This window comes from Talaromyces marneffei, chromosome 8, assembly GCF_009556855.1.
Source record: "Talaromyces marneffei chromosome 8, complete sequence".
Lineage (NCBI taxonomy): Eukaryota > Fungi > Ascomycota > Eurotiomycetes > Eurotiales > Trichocomaceae > Talaromyces > Talaromyces marneffei.
In genome coordinates this window covers 1742464-1763224 of record NC_072355.1, presented here as the reverse complement: position 1 = coordinate 1763224, position 20761 = coordinate 1742464, and the positions used below count along the sequence as shown (strand labels likewise).

General features: G+C 47.4%; 9 protein-coding genes across 9 annotated transcripts; 5 read left to right on the top strand and 4 right to left on the bottom strand.

The window, feature by feature from the left end:
- Nucleotides 1-5: 5 nt before the first annotated feature.
- On the top strand, nucleotides 6-2469 carry EYB26_010006 (uncharacterized protein; the record flags this gene model as incomplete). Its single annotated transcript, XM_054269251.1, has 4 exons — nucleotides 6-69; nucleotides 145-599; nucleotides 776-2032; nucleotides 2101-2469. The coding sequence occupies 4 exons, from the start codon at nucleotides 6-8 to the stop codon at nucleotides 2467-2469; spliced, it is 2145 nt and encodes a 714-aa protein (XP_054125226.1).
- A 3384-nt stretch (nucleotides 2470-5853) lies between these two features.
- On the top strand, nucleotides 5854-7772 carry EYB26_010005 (uncharacterized protein; the record flags this gene model as incomplete). Its single annotated transcript, XM_054269250.1, has 3 exons — nucleotides 5854-6417; nucleotides 6481-6712; nucleotides 6769-7772. The coding sequence occupies 3 exons, from the start codon at nucleotides 5854-5856 to the stop codon at nucleotides 7770-7772; spliced, it is 1800 nt and encodes a 599-aa protein (XP_054125225.1).
- A 486-nt stretch (nucleotides 7773-8258) lies between these two features.
- On the bottom strand, nucleotides 8259-9921 carry EYB26_010004 (uncharacterized protein; the record flags this gene model as incomplete). The annotated part of the gene is made up of 4 exons (XM_054269249.1): nucleotides 8259-9149; nucleotides 9198-9288; nucleotides 9343-9710; nucleotides 9763-9921. The coding sequence occupies 4 exons, from the start codon at nucleotides 9919-9921 to the stop codon at nucleotides 8259-8261; spliced, it is 1509 nt and encodes a 502-aa protein (XP_054125224.1).
- A 539-nt stretch (nucleotides 9922-10460) lies between these two features.
- EYB26_010003 (uncharacterized protein) lies at nucleotides 10461-11481 on the top strand (the record flags this gene model as incomplete). The annotated part of the gene is made up of 3 exons (XM_054269248.1): nucleotides 10461-10496; nucleotides 10556-10969; nucleotides 11023-11481. 3 exons carry the CDS (start codon nucleotides 10461-10463, stop codon nucleotides 11479-11481), a joined length of 909 nt encoding a protein of 302 aa, XP_054125223.1.
- A 365-nt stretch (nucleotides 11482-11846) lies between these two features.
- On the bottom strand, nucleotides 11847-13208 carry EYB26_010002 (uncharacterized protein; the record flags this gene model as incomplete). Its single annotated transcript, XM_054269247.1, has 1 exon — nucleotides 11847-13208. The coding sequence occupies one exon, from the start codon at nucleotides 13206-13208 to the stop codon at nucleotides 11847-11849; it is 1362 nt and encodes a 453-aa protein (XP_054125222.1).
- A 1566-nt stretch (nucleotides 13209-14774) lies between these two features.
- Nucleotides 14775-15626, top strand: EYB26_010001 (uncharacterized protein; the record flags this gene model as incomplete). The annotated part of the gene is made up of 1 exon (XM_054269246.1): nucleotides 14775-15626. The coding sequence occupies one exon, from the start codon at nucleotides 14775-14777 to the stop codon at nucleotides 15624-15626; it is 852 nt and encodes a 283-aa protein (XP_054125221.1).
- A 368-nt stretch (nucleotides 15627-15994) lies between these two features.
- EYB26_010000 (uncharacterized protein) lies at nucleotides 15995-17345 on the bottom strand (the record flags this gene model as incomplete). Its single annotated transcript, XM_054269245.1, has 6 exons — nucleotides 15995-16315; nucleotides 16367-16736; nucleotides 16785-16985; nucleotides 17040-17047; nucleotides 17130-17137; nucleotides 17195-17345. 6 exons carry the CDS (start codon nucleotides 17343-17345, stop codon nucleotides 15995-15997), a joined length of 1059 nt encoding a protein of 352 aa, XP_054125220.1.
- Nucleotides 17346-17683: 338 nt separating this feature from the next.
- Nucleotides 17684-18526, top strand: EYB26_009999 (uncharacterized protein; the record flags this gene model as incomplete). The annotated part of the gene is made up of 2 exons (XM_054269244.1): nucleotides 17684-17916; nucleotides 17986-18526. The coding sequence occupies 2 exons, from the start codon at nucleotides 17684-17686 to the stop codon at nucleotides 18524-18526; spliced, it is 774 nt and encodes a 257-aa protein (XP_054125219.1).
- A 304-nt stretch (nucleotides 18527-18830) lies between these two features.
- EYB26_009998 (uncharacterized protein) lies at nucleotides 18831-20591 on the bottom strand (the record flags this gene model as incomplete). The annotated part of the gene is made up of 3 exons (XM_054269243.1): nucleotides 18831-19967; nucleotides 20018-20519; nucleotides 20581-20591. 3 exons carry the CDS (start codon nucleotides 20589-20591, stop codon nucleotides 18831-18833), a joined length of 1650 nt encoding a protein of 549 aa, XP_054125218.1.
- Between the last annotated feature and the right edge of the window lie 170 nt (nucleotides 20592-20761).

Below are 20761 nucleotides of genomic sequence, written 5' to 3'. Positions count from 1 at the left end.
TTGCCATGACGTGGGGCAAGACTGAGGCCATGGAAGCACTACTGAAAGCCGGAGCAAACCCTGATGGTGGTAAAGGAGGAGAAAATGATCCATATTAGGCTAAGAGGCCTTTACTTTATTGTGCTCGATTCAATTACGTTAAAGGAATGCGGTTGGCACTACAACAAGGTGCCAATATCAACTGCAAATCTGGCGCAGTTTCCCCTCTTTACTTGGCCGTTCTATATGGTAACTTTGAAATCGCTCGCATGCTGTTGGAGAAGGGATTGGATCCAAACGAGAACCCGGAAGGTTCTAGCCTTCCGTTACTGTTAGCGCTGGAACTTGGGCCTAGGAGTATTAAGATGTTGGGACTGCTTCTCGATCATGGAGCTCGAATCGAAGAGGAGAATACCAGCACCGAGTATCGAAGGACTGCCCTTGCGCGCGCCGCCGGCAAGGATGATGTCAACATTGTCAAGTATCTTCTAAAGAGAGGAGCTGATGTCAATCATGCCGGAAAAAATTCTCACCCTCCCATTTATGCAGCGACATGGAGTGGTAACATCGATAGTGTGCGTGTCTTGTTGAAGGCGGGTGCGGATGCTAATGCGCTTATGGTTGTAAACAACTGGCGTCCAGTCATTTCCGCATATAACAATCCCAAAATTATACGATTGTTACTCAAGAACGGCGCCGATATGAATGCTATCTCCGATGATGGAACTTGCCTCCACATTGCTACGTTGTACGATTCGTGGACTCCGTAAAAATATTGCTCGAGCATAAATCAAAGGTGGATCTCGAGACCCCTTATCCGCGTTCTCGCGGAGAGGATTCAGATGATGGGTACACTGCGCTGAGCCTCGCCTGCGACAAGGGAATCGCTGTGCCTGTCCGGCTGCTCCTCGAAGCTGGTGCCAGCAGAAACCATCGCACGCGTCTAGGCAAACGCCCGTTGGACATATGCGTGCTGAATGATAATATAGATGCTGCTGCTGTTTTGTTGGAATTTCGGGTTCCGATTGACTACACTGATGACAAAGATAATACCGTATTGCATCAGATATCAAACACCACCCCATCGGAATTAGTGAGAAAGCTGGTTAATGCCGGAGCGGATCTTCATTCATCGAACAAGAATGGTGTGACACCTTTGCAGGTCGCGGTTGATGCTCGAAATATCGCTGTAGTTGAGTACCTGTTATCTAAGAATGCCGATCCCTATCGGTGCAGCAACAAAGCCCATAGCCTTCTTCATATTGCCTGCGATAAGAATGACCTGTCACTTGTTCGCGTCCTGGCGGAGAAAGGCAAGATGGATCTTCAGCTTGCAGACTCGATAAAGGGAGCCCCGTCTCTTCTGATGACCCTGGTCGAGACCTGGAGGGAACCGAACATGGAGCTTCTTGCTTACCTTGTAGATACAGGTAAAGACAACTTACAGCATCGAAGCCGGAATTTGGAATACCCGTTACTCGCAACTTTCGCATTCCGACATAAACCCCAGTTTCAATACCTGTTGGAACATGGGGCAAATCCCAACATCGAAGACTCTAGCGGGCGACGGCCACTTCATTTCGCCTCCCTAGCGACAAGTCTGACCGACATCTTGGTAAGCTTCAAGGCAGAGACTTTGGTAAATGGACAACCGCCACGCGACAAAATGGGACGAAATCCCATTCATTTTGCGGCTGTGGGCGGACACTGTGATGTTTTCCAAAGAGTAAGCGAGCTGTACGACGAAAGTGAGCTTACAACGCCGGACAATGCTGGGTGGACACCTCTCTTCTGGGCCCTTCTTAATGACAGTGTCGATGTCGGACTTGTTGGACACCTCGTTAAACACGGGGTTGATTTATGGGCTCGAGTCAAGAGTCGTAAAGCTGAGTGGTCTCCGCTGAAACTCGCTCGCTATATCGGGGTGTCGGAGGATGTGTGCAATCTGCTTATTCCTGACCCCCTTGTACGCGTTGTTGGTCCAAGGGACAAAGAAGAGCATTGGGACGAACAGTTTCATGTTAGTAGAAAAGCTGCAACGAACGAAAACAGGGTTTGTGACAGTTGTAGGGTAGTAAGTATTGTCCAGACCCGTGCGCCGGCTAATTTGTTTTACTGTAGTCAATCCGTGGAATAAATTACAAATGTCGAGTCTGTGCAAACTATGACCTCTGTTTCCGATGTTACATGTCCAGGGGTATATTTCACCGCACGCACCCAGATCAGGACGATTGGGATGAGAGGGGGCCAGAATATGAGTATGACGAGACCGATCCACTGAACGATGAAGGCCAGAGAGGGGACGATAAGAGTATATTCGACGAGGGCACCACACCGAGCACAGAAGTGGATTCATTAGGCGCTTCCTCCGACAATGAGGATGATGGCGATGATGGCGCTGATGGGCTTGACGATTTGTCTTCTGACAGTGATTCCGTCTCGGCTGCCGAGAGTGATGGGGAATTGTCAGCAGCTGATGACGACGATTGATACAGCAGTCATCTCATTCAGCGCGATTGTACGAATGACGACTCCAAATCAATCGGCTTACCTAGATAGTTTAGAATGTGATGTAATATTTCATGATTCACTCTGATTCTCTATTTCGACTTCTATATCGCGGCGCAGGGGCGATTATTGAGATCGGTACCTTCCATACAGATCTCTCACTCAAACTGTTTAAATGTAAGTACCCTAGTAGGTGTAACTATATATAAGCACCTAAATATTAAAAAAAAAAAAAAAAAAAAAAAACAATCCACTACATACGTATTCCAAGGTTCATGTCATACCTAGCAAGAGCGAAGTCTGGTGCCTACAGATCGAGGTACCTGTTACTTTGGGGATCGAGATTAGAGATATATTTTTTGCAACCTTGGAACTTTGGGTAGTTGCTCAGGACCGGTCAATTCTGATTCTACCAGTTGACTTAGGTCCCTAGAATTCAAATAACATATTTAAATGTGCCAAAGCCTTCACATCCTAATAGATGGACGGGACAAGGGGGATATATTTTTATACTACCCAGGTACCGACTAGGTAGATCCATCTTTCGTCGCCGGAATTACCCTCAATCGCGCGACAGGTAACTGGGGGCTGCCGCCTGGTTCATCAATGAAACAATGTACAGTTATGCGGCAGGATTTGGACCTTGATCTCTTCGTTGTGGTTGCTATCAAATATTAATCCAGGGAATTGACATTTGACCCGTGCAACCTCCACATAGCTACAGGTCTGACACAGGCTTACTGGCCATGTCCCCCAGCGCCAAGATCGACTATCGAGACGACTCGTCAGCTACTATCCGGATGCACCGGAACTCGCCTGGACGGCCAAACAGTGAAAATGATCATGATGATTAGTTATTACTTTTAAATAAATGCCTGCTCCTTGTCAGTCCACTGTTTCTCATGGCCCGTCTTCGTCGTGCACACGCAACACCAAGCAAGATGCCTACGATCAATGACAAGGACAACCAGCGATGGAGAGAAAATACGGCAAGGGATCTCGCTTCGGCGCAAGGTCTCCAGACGATGTTTCGTGGTTGATTGATTGATTTGTCGGCGGGCAGGGTCCCTAACAAATTATGGCGGCTCTGATCACGCATGCCGATGACTATAAAAATACCGAGATGGAACGCGATAGACGTGCGCAACTACTCGGGTCGCGTGCCATATTACTACAAGAGTAGTCCTCCGACAGAAGGCTCACTCGACTAGTCTGCGAACGGTTGAGAGCATAGCGCCACACGGGGCTTGTTACGGCCATGAGCTTGTTTTGGTTATACGTACGCACATAGTTTGCATCGCGTCCGACTCCTCCTCGAAAACCTTGTAGACAGTGGGTGGCGTTGGACTAGGAAACAAGAGAACAACGAGCGGTAGACAACGTGGTAGGAGGCACGACGCAGAATGGTCGCTCATCGCGAGGGAACAACTGCAAGCAAAGAACGTCGATGTCTGTGCGGACGATGTTGTGGGCGTTATAACGGACGCATGCCCAGCGGCGCTCTGTCCGTCCTAGCGATGAGTTGTTGACCATCGAGTTCGTTCGTTCGTTCGTTTTTTTCTTTTCTTGTTCGACGAGGAATTCGGGGTGGAATCCAGTGAGGAATGGATCGAATCTCAGACCAGGAAGGCGCCATGCATTAATGCCTCAAGAATATGGCATCACGACAGCCGGCCGGGATATCGGAAGATCTATTAATCCGGAGACGAAGACTTTCCGGTGGATTGCGGCATGCCCGAGCATTTGCAGTTCCTGGCCGGCTCGCAATCTTACAGAGCACTTCCGACAAGGACAGCTAATTTTAACAGCCCACGGGCCCTGAATGTGGCAAAAGAACAGACCTCCTTTGTCTGCATGGCTCGTCCAGTCAGAAACGCACAGGCTCACAGCTCAGCCTGGGATTCGCCGAGGACATTCAATAGTGTGCTCGCCTAACCTGCTACAGAGTGCTGCTCCGTACGTAGTATACGAGCAAGTACTATGTGTGAGTAACTCGGTAGGAGGGTGTACGACTGGAAATTGCTCCGAGTCCAGCGTGGGAGCCTGAGCCCCTTTGACTGGAGACCGGGCCCCCCGAACATCGCGCGCTAGGCTCATTCCGGCTAGCCCGCCTCCAGCAGTACCGCGCTAAGGCGTGTGCCCGTGCCAAGCCTTGTTCCCGCTTGCCCTCTTTGGTCGCCCTCCTCCTGCCTGCTCCTCCGTGTCAACTCCTATCCTATCCTATCCTACACGACGCTACACTACACACAGAGTCCTCACACACAGCGTACTCTGTATCTACCGCGTGTATGACGTGAATGCTTCGACGTCCGTTGAATCGCCGTTGATGCTTCTCATTTAGAATCACCGCAGTGGGGGTTTTGGCCCTTATCTGAAACCCCTTTCGGCCTTTGCTCTGGAGCTGGCTGCATGGTGGTGGCGGTGCCTTCGGTCGGCTAATTTGCTTTACTGCATCCTCTGTCCAGAACACTCCGTGCTGTGTGACGACCTGGCATGGCACACCCACTTAACCGCCACAGGAGAAACCCTGACAAAACAAAGCTTTTCGCACCGAAAAAAAGGAGCCCCAATCAATAGCGTCGACGGAGTACGACGAGTAAAGTCACTAAAGCGAACTTATTGGCTCCGGGACCCACCATGAACTTTGGACAGCCTTTGTCATGCTCAAAATATTAGGACTTTTGCCCCATGGTTGCGGCGCTGCGGCTTTTCTATCCACGGGCAGCAACCATTGGATTATTGATTGAGTTGGGGGAACCTAATAGCCAGCCTAATTAATGGTATTAAGGATTAGTACTTGACACTTCTCACCAGAAAAACTCTGTGCTTCTCGCGACTGGCTGGCACATGTACCGCAGCCCGCCGTCTGAGTGGTTAATCCCCAGGGAGATCCTCTGCCCATCCCGTGTCACAATCTCCCTGAAGATGGATCATCCACAATCCCGCCCTCATCAGTCATGCCTCTCCTCTGGATAGTTAGTCATGGCAATCATGATGACAATCATGCATCCAACGGTCACTCCTCGCGTTGTTCAATCCGTCTCCAATCTTTTCGCGACCACATTCAGCTTCGATCCTATTGGCCCGAAGCTCCCACTTTGCCTTTTTGTTCTGGGGTAGTTCTCCAACAAGTGGGCCGTGCGAGATTGCGAAACCGTGTATCCATTAGCCACAATGCAAAGCTGGCTGGGTGTGCTCCTGACCCTTTCCCGGAACAGTCGCGGACCGCAAACTGCTGGCGTTCCATGATTTCTCCTTTATCCTTCTCGTCTGCTTTTCTCTTCTTCTTCGTTCTTGAACCTGCGTTCTCCCGGCCGTTATATTTGCACTTGTGTTGACGACACCTTTCAAGACACCAAGGCAAAGATGTGGACGTGGTTTTCGCGCTGTGTGCCTGGCTTAAGCTTGCTATCGCTGATAATACTGCTACTCGTGGCCTTCCCAGATATCACAAGCGGAATCTCCCATTTCGCGCCTTGGTCAGGGAATACTCCAACGACGAAGGCTCCCGATCACGGTCACCATGGAGCGTCCCAACACACCTTACCTCTGCCACTGGCCCAAAAGATCTTCATCGGATACACCATACTGGTGCACACGAATGCTCTCACCTTCGTGGTGAGGTTGTCATGGGCACTCTCCCGCATGACACGCGCAACTCGCGCGGTGTTGCGTCGACGTCCTGCAACCAAGTCCTTCCGCAGTCCCGCCGGTTCGGAAACCCCCCCATTTGCTGATAGTCCGATTATGACTCCCACGCTATCCGAGTTCTCCGATCCCATGAGCTTTGATATGGAAGAGCTTGAAAGCGGCGACGGTGGCGAAGTCGTGCATGCTATCATCCTGCCCAACTACTCGGAGGATTTGGAAACACTGCAGACTACGCTGAAGGTTCTTGCAAGCCATCCACGGGCTGCAACCCAATACGAGGTAAGCCGACAAGGATTATGGCCATGACTATGAAAACATGCAAGGTTACTAAACTTCGTCTAGGTCTTCCTTGCCATGGAACAGAAGGAAATAAAAGCTCCCGAGAAAGCAGTAACTCTCATATCGGCTTTCCAGGGGCAGTTTCGTGATATTTGCGGCACGTTTCATCCGGCTGGCCTGCCTAGGGAAATTAGTGGTAAAGGGTCCAATGTCGCTTGGGCTGCAAAGCATATCGTAGAGACACGCCGCGATGCGTCTATCGATACACGGGACGTGATCATCACGGTCATGGATGGCAAGTCATCGAAACTTTATCGTCGTTTTGTTCTACAGTGCTAACTTCAGTCCTAGCCGACACCCATCTTTCGCAGGATTACTTCAATGAAATCCGCCGAATTCACTGGCAGCAGAACGCCGACGCAGAGCGTGCATTCTATGCCTCTCCCATCATATTTGATCGCAACTCAAACGATGTTCCAGTTCTGGTGCGATGTGCTGATTTACTCTGGAGCTTCGCTGGCATCTCAGCCATGTATCCCGGTTGTCCAATTGTCATCCCTACTTCCGTTTACTCTCTGCCACTTGCCCTTGCAAGGAGAGTCGGTGGGTGGGACGGAGACACCACTGCCATTGGCGAGGATATGCATATGCTTCTGAAATGCTACTTTGAGACGGCAGGAGACGTTATTACACACTTCATTGCTAGCCCGGCTAGTCAGTGTAATATTGAGAGTTCTGGTGATGGAAATTGGGGCCCTTACTCGTCAACCCTGTTTGCTCGGTATCGCCAAGCTCTTCGTCATATGTGGGGAGCACTTGACACGGGATATTCCGTTCGCCAGAGTGTGGGAGGCCTTTCAGGCAAAGGATCTCAGCGACTGCGCCTTCGGACTCGTCATTTGGCATTACTGCATCTCCTGTTCGAAGCGCATTTTCTTCCGAGCCATTTGACGATTCTCCTGTTATTCTCCGCTCTATACACCGCATTTGTCCCCGCTGAGAATATTCACCCGACTCTAGCGTGGGCGTTTTTCATTACTGGATTTCTACGTGGAATGTCTTTTGTCGGAATGAACGCGTGCATTACTTTGTACGACCGCTGGTATTCAATCTGCATTAGGTCTCGTGCGAAGGACATGGCAAAAGCCGGTTTGAACGATACCGGCTTCTCCTTCCGAACCTGGTTCCAACTTAAACAACTCTCTGAACGCATCTGCTTCCCGATCGCCGGCACTGTTTTTGGCTCAATTCCTGCCATCCAGGCTGAGCTGTCGCATTTTTTCACCGATAGGCTTGTTTATCGCGTTAGCAAAAAGCCGTCATTTGCTTCGACTCCTGTTGCTCTCCCCGCATAATACTACCGACGCGAGCATACGCAACTGGATTGGATAGAGGAGTCCTGTGTATATTTTTGAAACCGAAAGCCGACACCGAATAGTCGGGTATCTGTCGGCTAAGATCAATCTCTAATGATATAATTGAAACGGACTGTTTGGGATATGGATGGATCGTCATTTCTTATTGGTGTTTGGGGATATTTGCGAATCCAAGGAGGAATGTTCCCTTTGGATTCGAACTGGGCCTGGATATACATAGTCTTCTTGCATTCATAGACTGCGAGTTTTAAATAATCTTAATGAATTCTGTTAATGTACGACGTGTGACTTCCACAACCAGGAATATAGGTTAGAAGCTAATTGATGTACCTAAGATGTGTTGGTTTGTTCTGGAAGATATCAGAAAGTATGTCATCGAGAGACTAGAATTGTAACTAATTGAGTCGAACAAGCGCTGACATACAAAAAAGCTGGCGCGGCGATTTCGTCATGAATAGCTCCGCATTAATCAGAATTTGGTACCGAATTGTGGGCGTCAAGAGCCTGCGATCGGAGCTCCACTATGCAAGTCCATTGACGGTGAAAATGATGTTCTGGACTGCGTTTCCAGTAGTCATACAAGTCGTTCACTGCCTCCCACGTCAACTCCACATTGGCACCTTCGGTTTCTCCGCACAAATACGTCAGCAAAAAGGTCAGTGCATCTAACTCTAGCTGGCGTTCCAAAAGCCAAAGCCACTTCTGTCCCTTTTCGTGGGCTCTCATTCTGTGAGCGATCTGCGAGATCCGGATGCAGATACCAACTTGTTCTTGATTTCTTCCATGATCCTCGCTTGACTTGCGGGCCTTTAGCCTCATCTTTTCTATTACGAGTTGACCGAGGTTTATCATCATGAAACCCAGTGGTATACTTGGGTCGCAGTGAGAGATGTATTGCTTCTGAATTCTCTCCTGGAATAAGTCAATAGCCTTGCGTATTCGAGAATATGGCAAGGCCGTGTACGAGTTCTCCTGGACGAACTTATCGGAAAAGGCCACTTGTCGTAAGAAATACTCCAGTTCAAATTGCACCAAACTGAACAACATCTCCGTTCTTTGATGCATTATTGCCGGATATTTGCTCATATCGGGGTCAAGACTGACGTCTGAGATGTTTGCAGGTAGCTTCGTGTTGAAGGAATGCTCCAGAATACATGGATCGGATCTATGGTCCTGAGCTGTGCGCACATCCAGTGTACATATCTGCCACCACAGACGCCGACGCATTTCCGTTTCGAACAGAGGGACACCTAACCCCTCGCCATCACGATGCAGGCCTAACTTAATGGCCCTTCCCACGGCCAGTCCTACCATGCTATGGACATCTGGACCATTTACGTCATATGTACCAATAGCCTGTGATCATTAGCATACAATTGGTCAACATCGTGACTTTATTCTTACCAAGTAGATCACAAATGCTTGTAAAACGGCAAGATCTGCCGTCTCCATAAAATCCGACAGGGAGAGAAATTGGTCCAACCGGATTCGGTACCTTTTAGTTGTTAACTATTGTTAGGAATCTAGAGCAGTGAAATATGTGATATACCTCTCCAATAGAACTTGTCTTTCTTCTTTGACCTCCTTGAAACATTCAGATGTCGACATTACTACTACAGAGGCGTAGTAGATCGAAAACATCAGAAAGTTTTCTCCCATGGTCAAGCCCTTCTGACCACTGATGGCGTCCACAACCAGCCTCTGTATACTAGTTGTATGGAAGATTTTGAGAACAGGGTCAACAACCTCTAGATATTTCCACCATAGAAAGGATATTACTTGTGCATGTGGATGAGGAACATCGGACTGCTGGCCATTTCCAGGGACATCAGATAAGGAATGAATACCATTCCTCTCATCTCCACTGGAGATTTCGCGGCTACATGTTGATGCGGAGAAGCCGTTGACCGAGGTATCCTGGCGGGGATTTAGCATGTCACTGTTTATCAAGGGACTCGAATGAGCCAACATATGATATCATAGTTGTATCTTCACCGTCTTGAGAGTGTTCCTGACGTTCATGTTGGCCAACGTCATTTCGCGTTGACCCCGAATGCAGCGTAAGAGAACGATCAATTGATTGTAAAAAACATTTGATCTCAGAGAGGTCGGACTCAAACGAGGCCATCCGACCTTCTATCTTTTCCACGCGGGAAGCTACATTGTCATTCGTGTCTGTCGTTGTTCTCGGGGCCGGGTAGGCACAATTTGTTTTTGTTTTGACGCAGTATGAACATGGATATCCCCGATCGCACTTTATTTTTCGACGGCGGCATTCAAGGCAAGAGCGGCCAACCGCTACAGCTCTCAGTGAGGACATTGGTTAGATTAATGATGTCGAATATTTCCGCTTACTGAATCAATCGACTCTTTTATGAATAATCCAAGGTTGATGTGAGGTAGGGACGGAGGCCCTCCGATTGGCTATCGCGGAGAAAACGGAGGGTTGATACCGCATTTGTCAGGCGGATTCAGAAAGTTCAGACATGCTTATAAAACGAGCCGAAGTTCAATAAGAACCTCATTCACGTCTACAAGTATATAAAGAAAACTCTGAACGATCAAAAATGTGGTTTAAAATAAAGAATATGAACTTGTCTCTACATCAATCGTCCGATCTACAACCTCAGTTTAGCACACAAAATCATCTATATATTTGTGAACAAAATGTCGACTCCTCTAAAAAATGTCGTCTTGATTGGTGTAAGTCTGCCCAAGTGTTGAATATTCAGGTGCGCATGCGCTTACGTTGTCTCTTACAGGCCAGTGGGACTGTTGGCCAAATCATTCTCCAGGCACTTCTTGCGTGCCCTGACATCAACGTAACTGTGGTATCTCGGAACACGAGCGATGCCACTTTCCCACCGGAAGTCAGCGTGCGTAGAATAGACTTTTCCGAGTCGGAATTGTCTTCCGCTTTTACGGGACAGGATGCTGTTATTTCTGCAGTGGGTGCAACTGCGTTCACTGAGCAAAAGAAGTTCATTGATGCGGCAGTTCATGCTGGCGTCAAGAGGTTCATACCCTCTGAGTTCTCTTCGAATACTCCAAACGAATCTGTTCTTCGGATGGTGCCATTATTCAACCAAAAGAAAGATATTCTTGACTATCTTCAGTCAAAGGAGTCAGTTGGCCTAACATGGACCGGTATTGCAACTTCTCTTCTGTTTGATTGGGTATGATTTCCGATTTTTATGTACCGAAATATACTGAAACTTGGCTATAAAAGGGTCTAACAAGTGGCTTTCTCGGCTACGACCTATCTAAGCGAACCGCAATAATCTGGGATGGAGGAGATAAGCGCTTTACCCTCATCAACGAAAGGGAACTCGGACAGTGTGTGGTCTCCGTTTTGAAGCATCCCCAAGAAACAATCAACAAATATCTATATATTTCATCAGTTGAAGTTTCACAACAGGAGATACTCCAGACTCTGGAAGCAGTGACTGCCTCCAAATGGAAAGTGATTAATACAACTTCGGATGCTCAAACAACAGAGGCTTTCAAGCGGCTCCGTGATGGAGACTTCAGTGGAGGCTTAATCTTGGTTCGTGCAACCAGTTACGCCAATGATCCTACTCTTCACGCCAATTATGCAACAGATGAGGAGCTGGCAAATGATCTGTTAGGTTTGAAACCAGAAAGTGTGAAGCAAACCATCAAGCGGGTTTTGGGCCAACATGAATGATTGAAGAGGCAATATAACCTTGGGATGATTGGATTGCTTGCAAGCTTCAAGTAAAAGGTCACTTCAAGGACGGATGATAGCTTAAACTGCTGGTTACTTCTGCTTTATTCTGATTATTGGTAGAAATTCTTATCAAAATATTAATACGAAGTGAGTTGGAAATATGAAACGGATTACAAGTTAAATATAGAGCAAATAATGAGTCAAATTTGATATAGAAGGCAAACAGCCTGAAATATAACTAAATTGAGAAAAGTAAAAGTCCTTAGAGTATATGTATTCTTCTGTGAAAACACCTCCTAGGTAGCCGAGCAGTTCAACCTCTGTTACCGAGCTAGAAGACAGGCTTGTATGCCCCTTGATCTTCACAGTGCAGGGTAGGAAACAGGCTTGAAATACCTGAAAAAAAAAGGGTCTTCCTTTAACATCTCATGCTCTTTGGGGCGAAGCTGTATCAGCAATTCGTAAGTGCGCTTCGATGGATTGTCAAAACAAGGAAGGAACACGCAGAAAGCCCCTATCAATGGGTTTGGTTTTGGGCGTAATGCTTCAGGCACACCAGCACCAAAGTCAAAATCTTCTACTTTTTCCGAAAACCAGCTGTTTACTAGAAAATCCGTATCCTTAAACTCCGCGTCGTATTTGAGTTTTTCATTGGGAGGCAAACAACGTATCAGCTGGGTAAGATCTTTGATAGATGAAATGGTCACTCCATTGATCTTTTGGCGGATCGAAGAGGCTGCAATAGAGATGCCTTCACCACCTAACAAGGATTGAGCGTCCAAGGGCCCTGCTTGGATCAGGGCAACGGCGTTCCCAAAGTAACATGTAGATGTAACATGCTCTGGATCACGAGAACGAAGGTCTATAGTGAAAACGAGGGAAGAATAGGCCAATTTCTCCACAGTAGTTGAGACGCGGGCACGAGTGACTGACTTCCAGAGTGCGGCTGAGATGCAGTCGAAGGAGGTGACATATTTCACGCCTTCAGGTAGATAGCATTGTTCTTTGAGTTCTGCAATCTCCTCCTCGCTGATCTTGTAGATTTTCATCTGGTATTCTGCCAAGTCCACGGCGTTTGAGCGACAATTGAGTGTTCCTTTCAAGTCAAGAACTCGATACTCAGGACACAGATCCAACAATTCTTGTTTCGATACGCTTTCCGGGACCGACTGTCCGTTGAAAGGCCTTCTGTCCAGGCTTATAGCAAAGTTGAGCAATGGGTAACCATAATAGTATGCTTTGCTGCCCATATATACAGCACCTAGGAAGATCCTCATGGAAGTGAAGTCTACCGCAAAATGATGTGCAGAGCTGGCAAGAATCAGACCACCTTCGATGACATTCAGCTGAAGCCCACATGCTGGTATGTGGTCCACAGGCAACTCGGGAAGCAACATAGCCAGATCCAGATCATCCGGGTGAAAACAATTTTGAGCGAGATCTGTAAAAGACTTGTGCTGCTTGCTTGTGTAGTGCTTAACATGAAGTTCCACTCGAGTCCCGGGTACAGATTCAATGTATGGCTTGCCAGACTGATCAACACAAATGTTTCCAGCCATGAATGGAAGATGTTCAATCGCACTATCCAGTCCTTGCTGCAAGGCTTCCTTCAGTTTGTCCAGTTCAAGCGTTTCCTGGAGCTTGCAAAATGTGAAACATTTCACGATCGTATCTGGCGCTTGTCGGTCAAGGTCTGACAGCTCATACCGTACTGGTCCTTCCATCGTTCCTGTTGGAGTATGAAAATCTCTATACGAGTTTGGTTGTTATATATATTGTAATTCAGAATGAATGTCTAAGGTAGTGATGGAGGGCATGATACGATTATTAAATACTTCATGAGGACTCACCATGCTAGGTGACTCGACAGTTAGTCACCCACTCACAAGTGTCACAAAGTCCTTGAATTAGACGGAATTACTGGCAAGTCTCTTTCCTCTATCTTCGGTCATTTCGAATAACTGTACAGAAGTCCGAGGTGTTACAGCTCCGTCAACAGCTTGCCGGCAACTTGTTGATAAATCTTTGTTACTGTTGCCCAATACCCACTTGCTTTGTATAGATATGGAGAAGCTCCACGTCGATATCTCATTGGGTCTTTATGTCGTTAATACACAAAGATATCTTTATGATATACCCCTGTGTATGATGGCCTCTACAGGTCGAGCCTGGAAGCTCTCTATAGAGATTTTCCGTCTCCACATTGGTCTTTCGTTTTCCATTATTCGTATCTTAAAGATCCTACATTTTTTTGTTAGGTTGATTTCTACCACAGGGGGCGAATGTGACATGTCTGAAGAACGGATAAAGGCATACAAAGCGACTCTTTTGACACCTCCATCAAATCTGAAGTGGTACTTGAACTTATGGCGGAACGCATACAGGTTTTTTGTGCTCTCAGGAATCTACTTCAGTACGAATACACAGAATCATAACGGCTGCTTAGATACCAAACGAACAGTTATTGAATCACGGGGACCATTTGGTGTAACATCATTGAGCGTTGTCATCCTTAATCATGAAAGAGGATTCCGCGGAACGACATCCGAAAGCCCCCGTGTAACCCCAGGGTGACTCGATGGTACATCTGTAGAGATACTACTGGCGAAGAAACACGATCTGTAAATAGCACGAATTATACACGGGTAGAATGAAGGCTACATAATGTTTGTGTACCGAAATACCTGATAAGTTCCCAGGAATGTAACCAATAAATTGTCGTTTGTAGACCAATAAACTGATCCTAAACTTGAGATATCTAGGTTTTCATAGGTTGGGTACGAGTCATGCAACAGTTACCGCAGTCTACAATGTAAAATGTTGTTCAATATAAGTCATCACCAACATCTGTGTCATGTCTTGCTCCCAATGGAAGGCTTCACGGTGAGCAATTGGTGGAATGAGCGAGACCATGACGATATAGTGGGTTGATTGTGATTTATCTGTGAGTCTTCCTCCTAGCTTGGACGTAGGTATGGGAATAGTCCGGAATCTTGACAGAAGTAAGAAACCAGAGTCAGTACTTACTTATTTAGAGCCTTGAACCCCACCTAGAAGAGCAGCAAACTCGGATGAACAAACAAGGAATGAGCAGCGGTATTTGAAACTCATTTACATCAGATGGTTGCCGAGGATGTACTCTGACTCATTATTATGACTCAGTATCAAGTATAGAAGGGAATCTAGGAGCAGGCTGGACATCAAAGTAAATTTTTCCTGCATCATCAGTAGTACATCAGTATTAACCCCACAATCTTCGTTTATCTGCATAAGCGTATATATACCAAACAATGGACACTATTAACTCAACTATTACCTCTACTACGTACCAGCTGCTTCGGCAGTCGGTAATCCAAGCTCCTGAATTTTTTCCCGTGGATTCCGACGAGCTATTCGTAAAGGCAGGGGTGGAGAAGAAATTCAGGACATTTCATGAGAAGGATCTAAATGTTCCATCTGGAACATCAATGAAAGTGGCTGTAGCATATCCGACTGACAAGAAACCGAAGATCGCACCTCTTCGAGAGAAAACTATGTCTTACATCAAGCAGCTTGAAAGAGAAAGGGGTCTATCGATCCAAATCACGGAATTTTTCTTCAAGGTGAAGGACACTGGCGTTGGAGAACAGCCATTGCATCCAGAGGGTTTTGTTGGCGCACTCAACCGCATTTATTACATCCAAGATTCTCTACTAGGAAACCGGAAATGGGAGCAGGCGACATTCACTCAACCCGCCATTCAAGACTTTTGTCGTATTATCATACCCTCATTGGAAAGCGATCTTTACAGAAATCCAGAATGGATGTATGACAAGCCTAATGTGATTTTCTACGAGTGTATGACTGGACATTTTGTTGCGGGCATGGGGACAGGTCCATGTGTTGAAGAAGACATTCTTCAGCTAGCGCAAAGACTGGGAGTTGCCTTCTTCGATGATCCTGGAGCTGTAACATACGGCAAAATGTTGCAGGCTTTATTCCCGCAGTCGAAGATTGACCATGCGGATTGGCATGGGGTTGTGTGCCGTCATCCAGGGACTGGCGAGGAACGTGACCGAGCTTCCTTCATAAAGGAGCTGTGTGAAGCTTTGAGCAGGGAGCTGGCGGAATTCTGTGAGAAGGTCTTCAAGAAGATGTTGTGAGTTCCTCTCCGTCTCTTGCTACGTCGGATTAGGGTGTGATGGATCGACATGCACATGTCTCGATTGCCCAGTTGTGCTTCGGCAACTTGGCTTCTAAGAGATAACTGACCATAAGCAGATTCAAGTATTAAATCTTTACAATAAAATCCAGGCCGGGGTATTGAGAGAATAACTTAAGAGACCATTGGATCTATTCATCATCTATTCAACGAAAGATTAGCTAGGTCAAACCCGTTGAGTTCTTGCATATATTCAAATCGGGCTACGTATTTACATGTACATTAATGTATCCAACCCTCGATGCAAAGGACTTGATGTCATGCTATATTTCTGAATGGCGAGAAAGCCATTTGGGAATTGATCATGCGTCACGTTGGTTGCACAATTAGCCAATCCGGCTGCCCTGTCCCCGAAAATAATGTTTGCTTGAGAAACGCATCGATTGCCTTGGGTGTGATGGTCAAGCCGGGACCAAATTTGTAGATCTTGTCATTGATTTGAATAACGAAAGCGGGTAGCTCGTCCGTATTTAGTCCCATTGGCTCCAAGGCGAATGAATTCTTGATAGCGTCGACAGTAGCAAAATTGACTTTCCCTCGATATCCCATTGCTACGTCAGATAGAGCTGCTGCTAGGGACTGTCGCTCATCATCCTTGGCCGAGTAGATCATTCCGATAGGTAGGCCGGACTACATTGATGTTAATATGGTAGAATATTTCCAAATCATAGAATTGCTCACCTTCATAAAGCTGACTAGTGATGACATGTCGAACTGTCGAATCAGGGGCTGTGAAACGAGACCGGCAAAATGTAGTATGGCGTCCTTTTCAAACGGCCCGTCGTATTTGGGGGTTGTTTCGTCCCGAACGTTGTACACCGTGATGAATGAGTTTTTCTTCTCGGATTGGGTGTCGGACATGACCCCAACAAAGAAATCTTTTGCTAGCTCTTCCCTGGCAAGAGAAGTCATGAGAGCAGTAGATGAGACGTCATCTTCCGCCCGGGATAGGACCATCAACGGAATGTCCAAGTTCTTCATCACGGCGAATCGATTCTCGTCCAATTCGACGAGTGAATCTGTAACTTGCCTCAAGACATGTGTCACGAGTCTACAACACGTTAACCAAAGTAAATTCAACAAGGGCTCAGAGTCATACGGCGTCGCCCTTTGCGGGCCTCGGTAGCGCGACCATTTTTGATGCTCAAATGTTCTGATGGTTGGAAATGACAAGACATCTAAGGAAGCGCAAAACTTTTCGTGCTCCAAGCAGTCTATTTCATATATGCTGACATCCGAGCTCTTGCTCAAGCTCTCCGCAGCGAGGACGAGCTCATTATGAAGTGCTTTACATTTTTCGCTATAGAAATGTCAACAATATCATAAGCTTTATACAAGAAATGTGGAAACGTACAACCAAGGCTGGACATGCCAGGGTCATGGATCAGCAGGATGCAAAATAATCGGACTCATTGGTCTTTTTTTGGACCGATAAAACACTTACAACGCAGACTATACTCAAATAAATTAGTCATATCTCATAGAGTAACGTAAGGATATGTCACGTACAACTTATGACAAACACCCCTGGCTGGAGAGCACGCTGTTCGAAGCCCTCCGGATCAAGAGTGATCAGGGACGCTTCCTGCCCACAGCATAGCTCAAAAAGGAATAATAGCCACAACCATGACATGAACTGTCGCAGCGACCACGGTATCATTTTTGCATACCGTCAGTAACGCGAGAGAACAATTTGATGCTATACGCCGTTCAACGTACGATGTCTTTGTAGGAAGAAGAGGATACGGGCATTTAATTGGTGGGCGCCAATCGTCATTGCTGGGCGAGGCACGTGCTCAGTTGCCTACCCTTCGTTATCGATAAGACGTCCTCCCATTCTGTCTCTTCAAACAGCATGTTTTGTTTCGCACTTCATCTTTCGATGATTGCAGCGATTATGAGGAGAGGCACCAGAAGAGACACCGGCTAGTTGCTTGAATAGACTTGCCTGCTGCAGCAAAATTCCTGTATCCTCTGACCGAACTGTTCTCACCAGCAATGGCAGGCAATCTACTCTTCCAGTCGCTCAGCTTGCTTGTCGCTGCCATTGCCATTGGGTGGGCTTGTATCTCATTCAATCTAGCACCGTTCGAATGGCTGCATGTGAGGGAATATGGCATCAATGCGAACGCATCACGTCCGCAAACCTACGTTCTTTCCGAGGACCCGGTTGTCGTCTACGTGAAGGACTTTATCAATACACAGGAAGCAGCTCACCTGGTGCAACTAGCGTGAGCTTACTTCTCCATGCGGCCAATTCACTACACAGAACCATCGCTGACCATATTGAACTGAAACAGCAACGGCCGATTCGCCCCATCGCCCATGTGGGATAATGACGGAAAACCGCACATCGACAAAGCATACCGACTCTCCATGACAGCAAAACTAGACCGGAGCGACGAAACCATCAAACGAATCGAAGAGCGCGCAACGTCCTTCCCATTCTACAAACGATTCGGTGATTTTATGCCCATTGTAGTACAGAATTACGGCATCTCTGGCCAGTACCGCGATCACTACGACTGGTTTGACGATGCGCACGCCGTCGGAGGGAATATCGCTTCTACATTCTTCGTTTATATACAGGCGAACTGTACGGGGGGAGGGACCAACTTTGCGCGGCTTACTCCACCGGATGATGAGAGTTGGTGTGAGTTTATTGATTGCGACCGACCGTTCGATGAAGGGGTTACGTTCAAACCGATTCTTGGGAATGCTATCTATTGGGAGAATCTTCACGATGACGATGCAGGACATAAAATGACTTTGCACGCTGGAATGCCGGTGACAACGGGCAATAAAATGGGAATGAATATGTGGACTTGGAAGGTTGCTTGACGCCGTGTTTTACAAGTCATGAGAGTTTTCATGAAAATTTGTGGCGCGGCTATTTCCACCTGCAAAATATTAAGGGAAAGTTAACCGTGCCGGATGGCCGAGATGACACCCGACAAGGAAAACATTGTACATGTATATAAAGTTACAAGTCTACACAGTAAATCAAGGTGGACATGATTATTGTACTATTTGTACATGATGCTTTTTACAATGCGTCAAATATGAGGGCTATTAGAGTTAACGCAGCAACGGGCAAGCTGCAAGACAACACGAATATATATACCCACGATCTTAGCGAAGACGCTCATCGGCCAAATTTCTTCAATTCCAGCCATCTCAGTGGAGGAAACACTATCATGGCCCATGCACAACCTACCCAGATACCCAAATCGGCACCATCAGTGCTAACCAACTTGGCGATGGGACCAACATAGTAGATCTGGTACATGCACATGATGCTTCCGATCCACCCAATTACGAATGCTGTAAAGGCAGCAAGACCCAGAGGCAGTTTGCTTCGGTCTGCCCAGAGCGACCAGTCAAAGGCGGGTGCAATCTTGCCCCAGCGGAAGATCATGTGTTCTTCAAGCACAATGACCAAGAAGATCGTGACCCAGTAGCCCATGAGAGCGAGGAAGTTTTCGAAGATCTCAAATAGGTGGTCTCGACCACCCAAGGCACACGCAGTGTAAATGATGACACCGACGCAAGTCCAGAACCAACGAGGCAATGCAACCCCATAACGACCAAGAGTCTGGAAACCAAGGGTAGCAGAATATGTACCTGGAATATTGTTTGCAATGAGACCCAACGCAATTAAAACACCGAGGAACTTTCCAAATCCGCCCAAACCATCATAACCTTGCATGATCAAGGCGCCAGACGAAACATCGTTAGCAGCAGCCCAGTCAGCGTTGCTAAAAGTTCCGGAGCCGAGGCCAACGCCAAGCAGATTGGCAAAAGTCAATGCAAGACCGATGCCAAAGAAGCTCATGGTGAAGGTGGCCCATTTCTTGGTGGTTGGGGGGTAGTACACGTAATAGTCGGCACCGGCAGGGGCCCATGCAACTGACGATGACAAGCAAAGCGAAAAAAAGGACAGACGGTTGCCGGCGATGTCTCGGGAGGTGCCCACAGAGGGAATATTGGTGTCGAACTTGGGACCAGCAGAACCGACCAAAACAAACAGCGCAATCAATTGCGGGACCCATGCCCATCTTTCGTACTTGTGGAAGACGGACATACCAAAGACGACCACGATCCAGGTTATGATAGCGACAATAATTGTTCCAACGACGATAGTCATGTTTCCACCAGCGACGGCAGAGAGAACCTGGCCTCCGACGAGGCAGTCAATCATTCCGTAACCCAGCATAATGACGATGTTCAAGAGGGCGCAGATCTTGCTGGGATAGTAGCCCATGAAATAACGCGCAATGACCTGAATTGGTCAGACAATTAAGTGACACGCGACGGCTGGGAAGAACTCACCATCGTACGATTACCACTGACTGGACCCCAGGTGCCCATATACGCAGCACCGGCAGCGCCCAGCAAGGCGCCGAAAGTGGCACAGAGCGCAGAATCAGTGAAACTCAAACCATAGTCCAACGGACCAAGCATACCAACGGCGATGTTGTTGGCGGTGATGTTTGTACTGAACCACAGCAGGGCCATCTGCATGTAATCGGCAGCGGCAACGCTATGACGCTCTGATTCAGGTACCCGTTCGATACCTCGGTTTTCCATAAACCTAATCGAGGCGATTCTCTCGTTCAGACGGGCAAGAACGCCGCCGGAGCTGGTGTTCTTGATGGCATCCGATGGCTGGCTTTCGAGGACAGAGCCATCGGTGTTGACGTTCTCACTCGGCTGCTTCTCCATGTTGGGTCGTCTGTATAAGGCCGCTTTCTTATCAGAAGAGGGAACGAAACAACGCGCAAAAGAGGTCAAAAGGAAACATGCGACCGGACCCGGATTATACACGAGGGACCTAAGAGAATATAAGAGAGGGACAGAGGGAAAGAGCAGGTAGGTAGTGGGAAACCGCTCACCCTGCACTCATTGGCCCAACGAGGGAAAAACAAAAAAGAGAGCTACATACGGAGTACCAGACCGAATGCGGTTAATGAGAGTCCTAGTTACAGAGAGCCTCGCTCTTCTGTATCGCCAATGCTATTCGACGTGGTATATAGCAGGCAAATTAATTAATTTCGTGCAGTCATTTCATGTTGG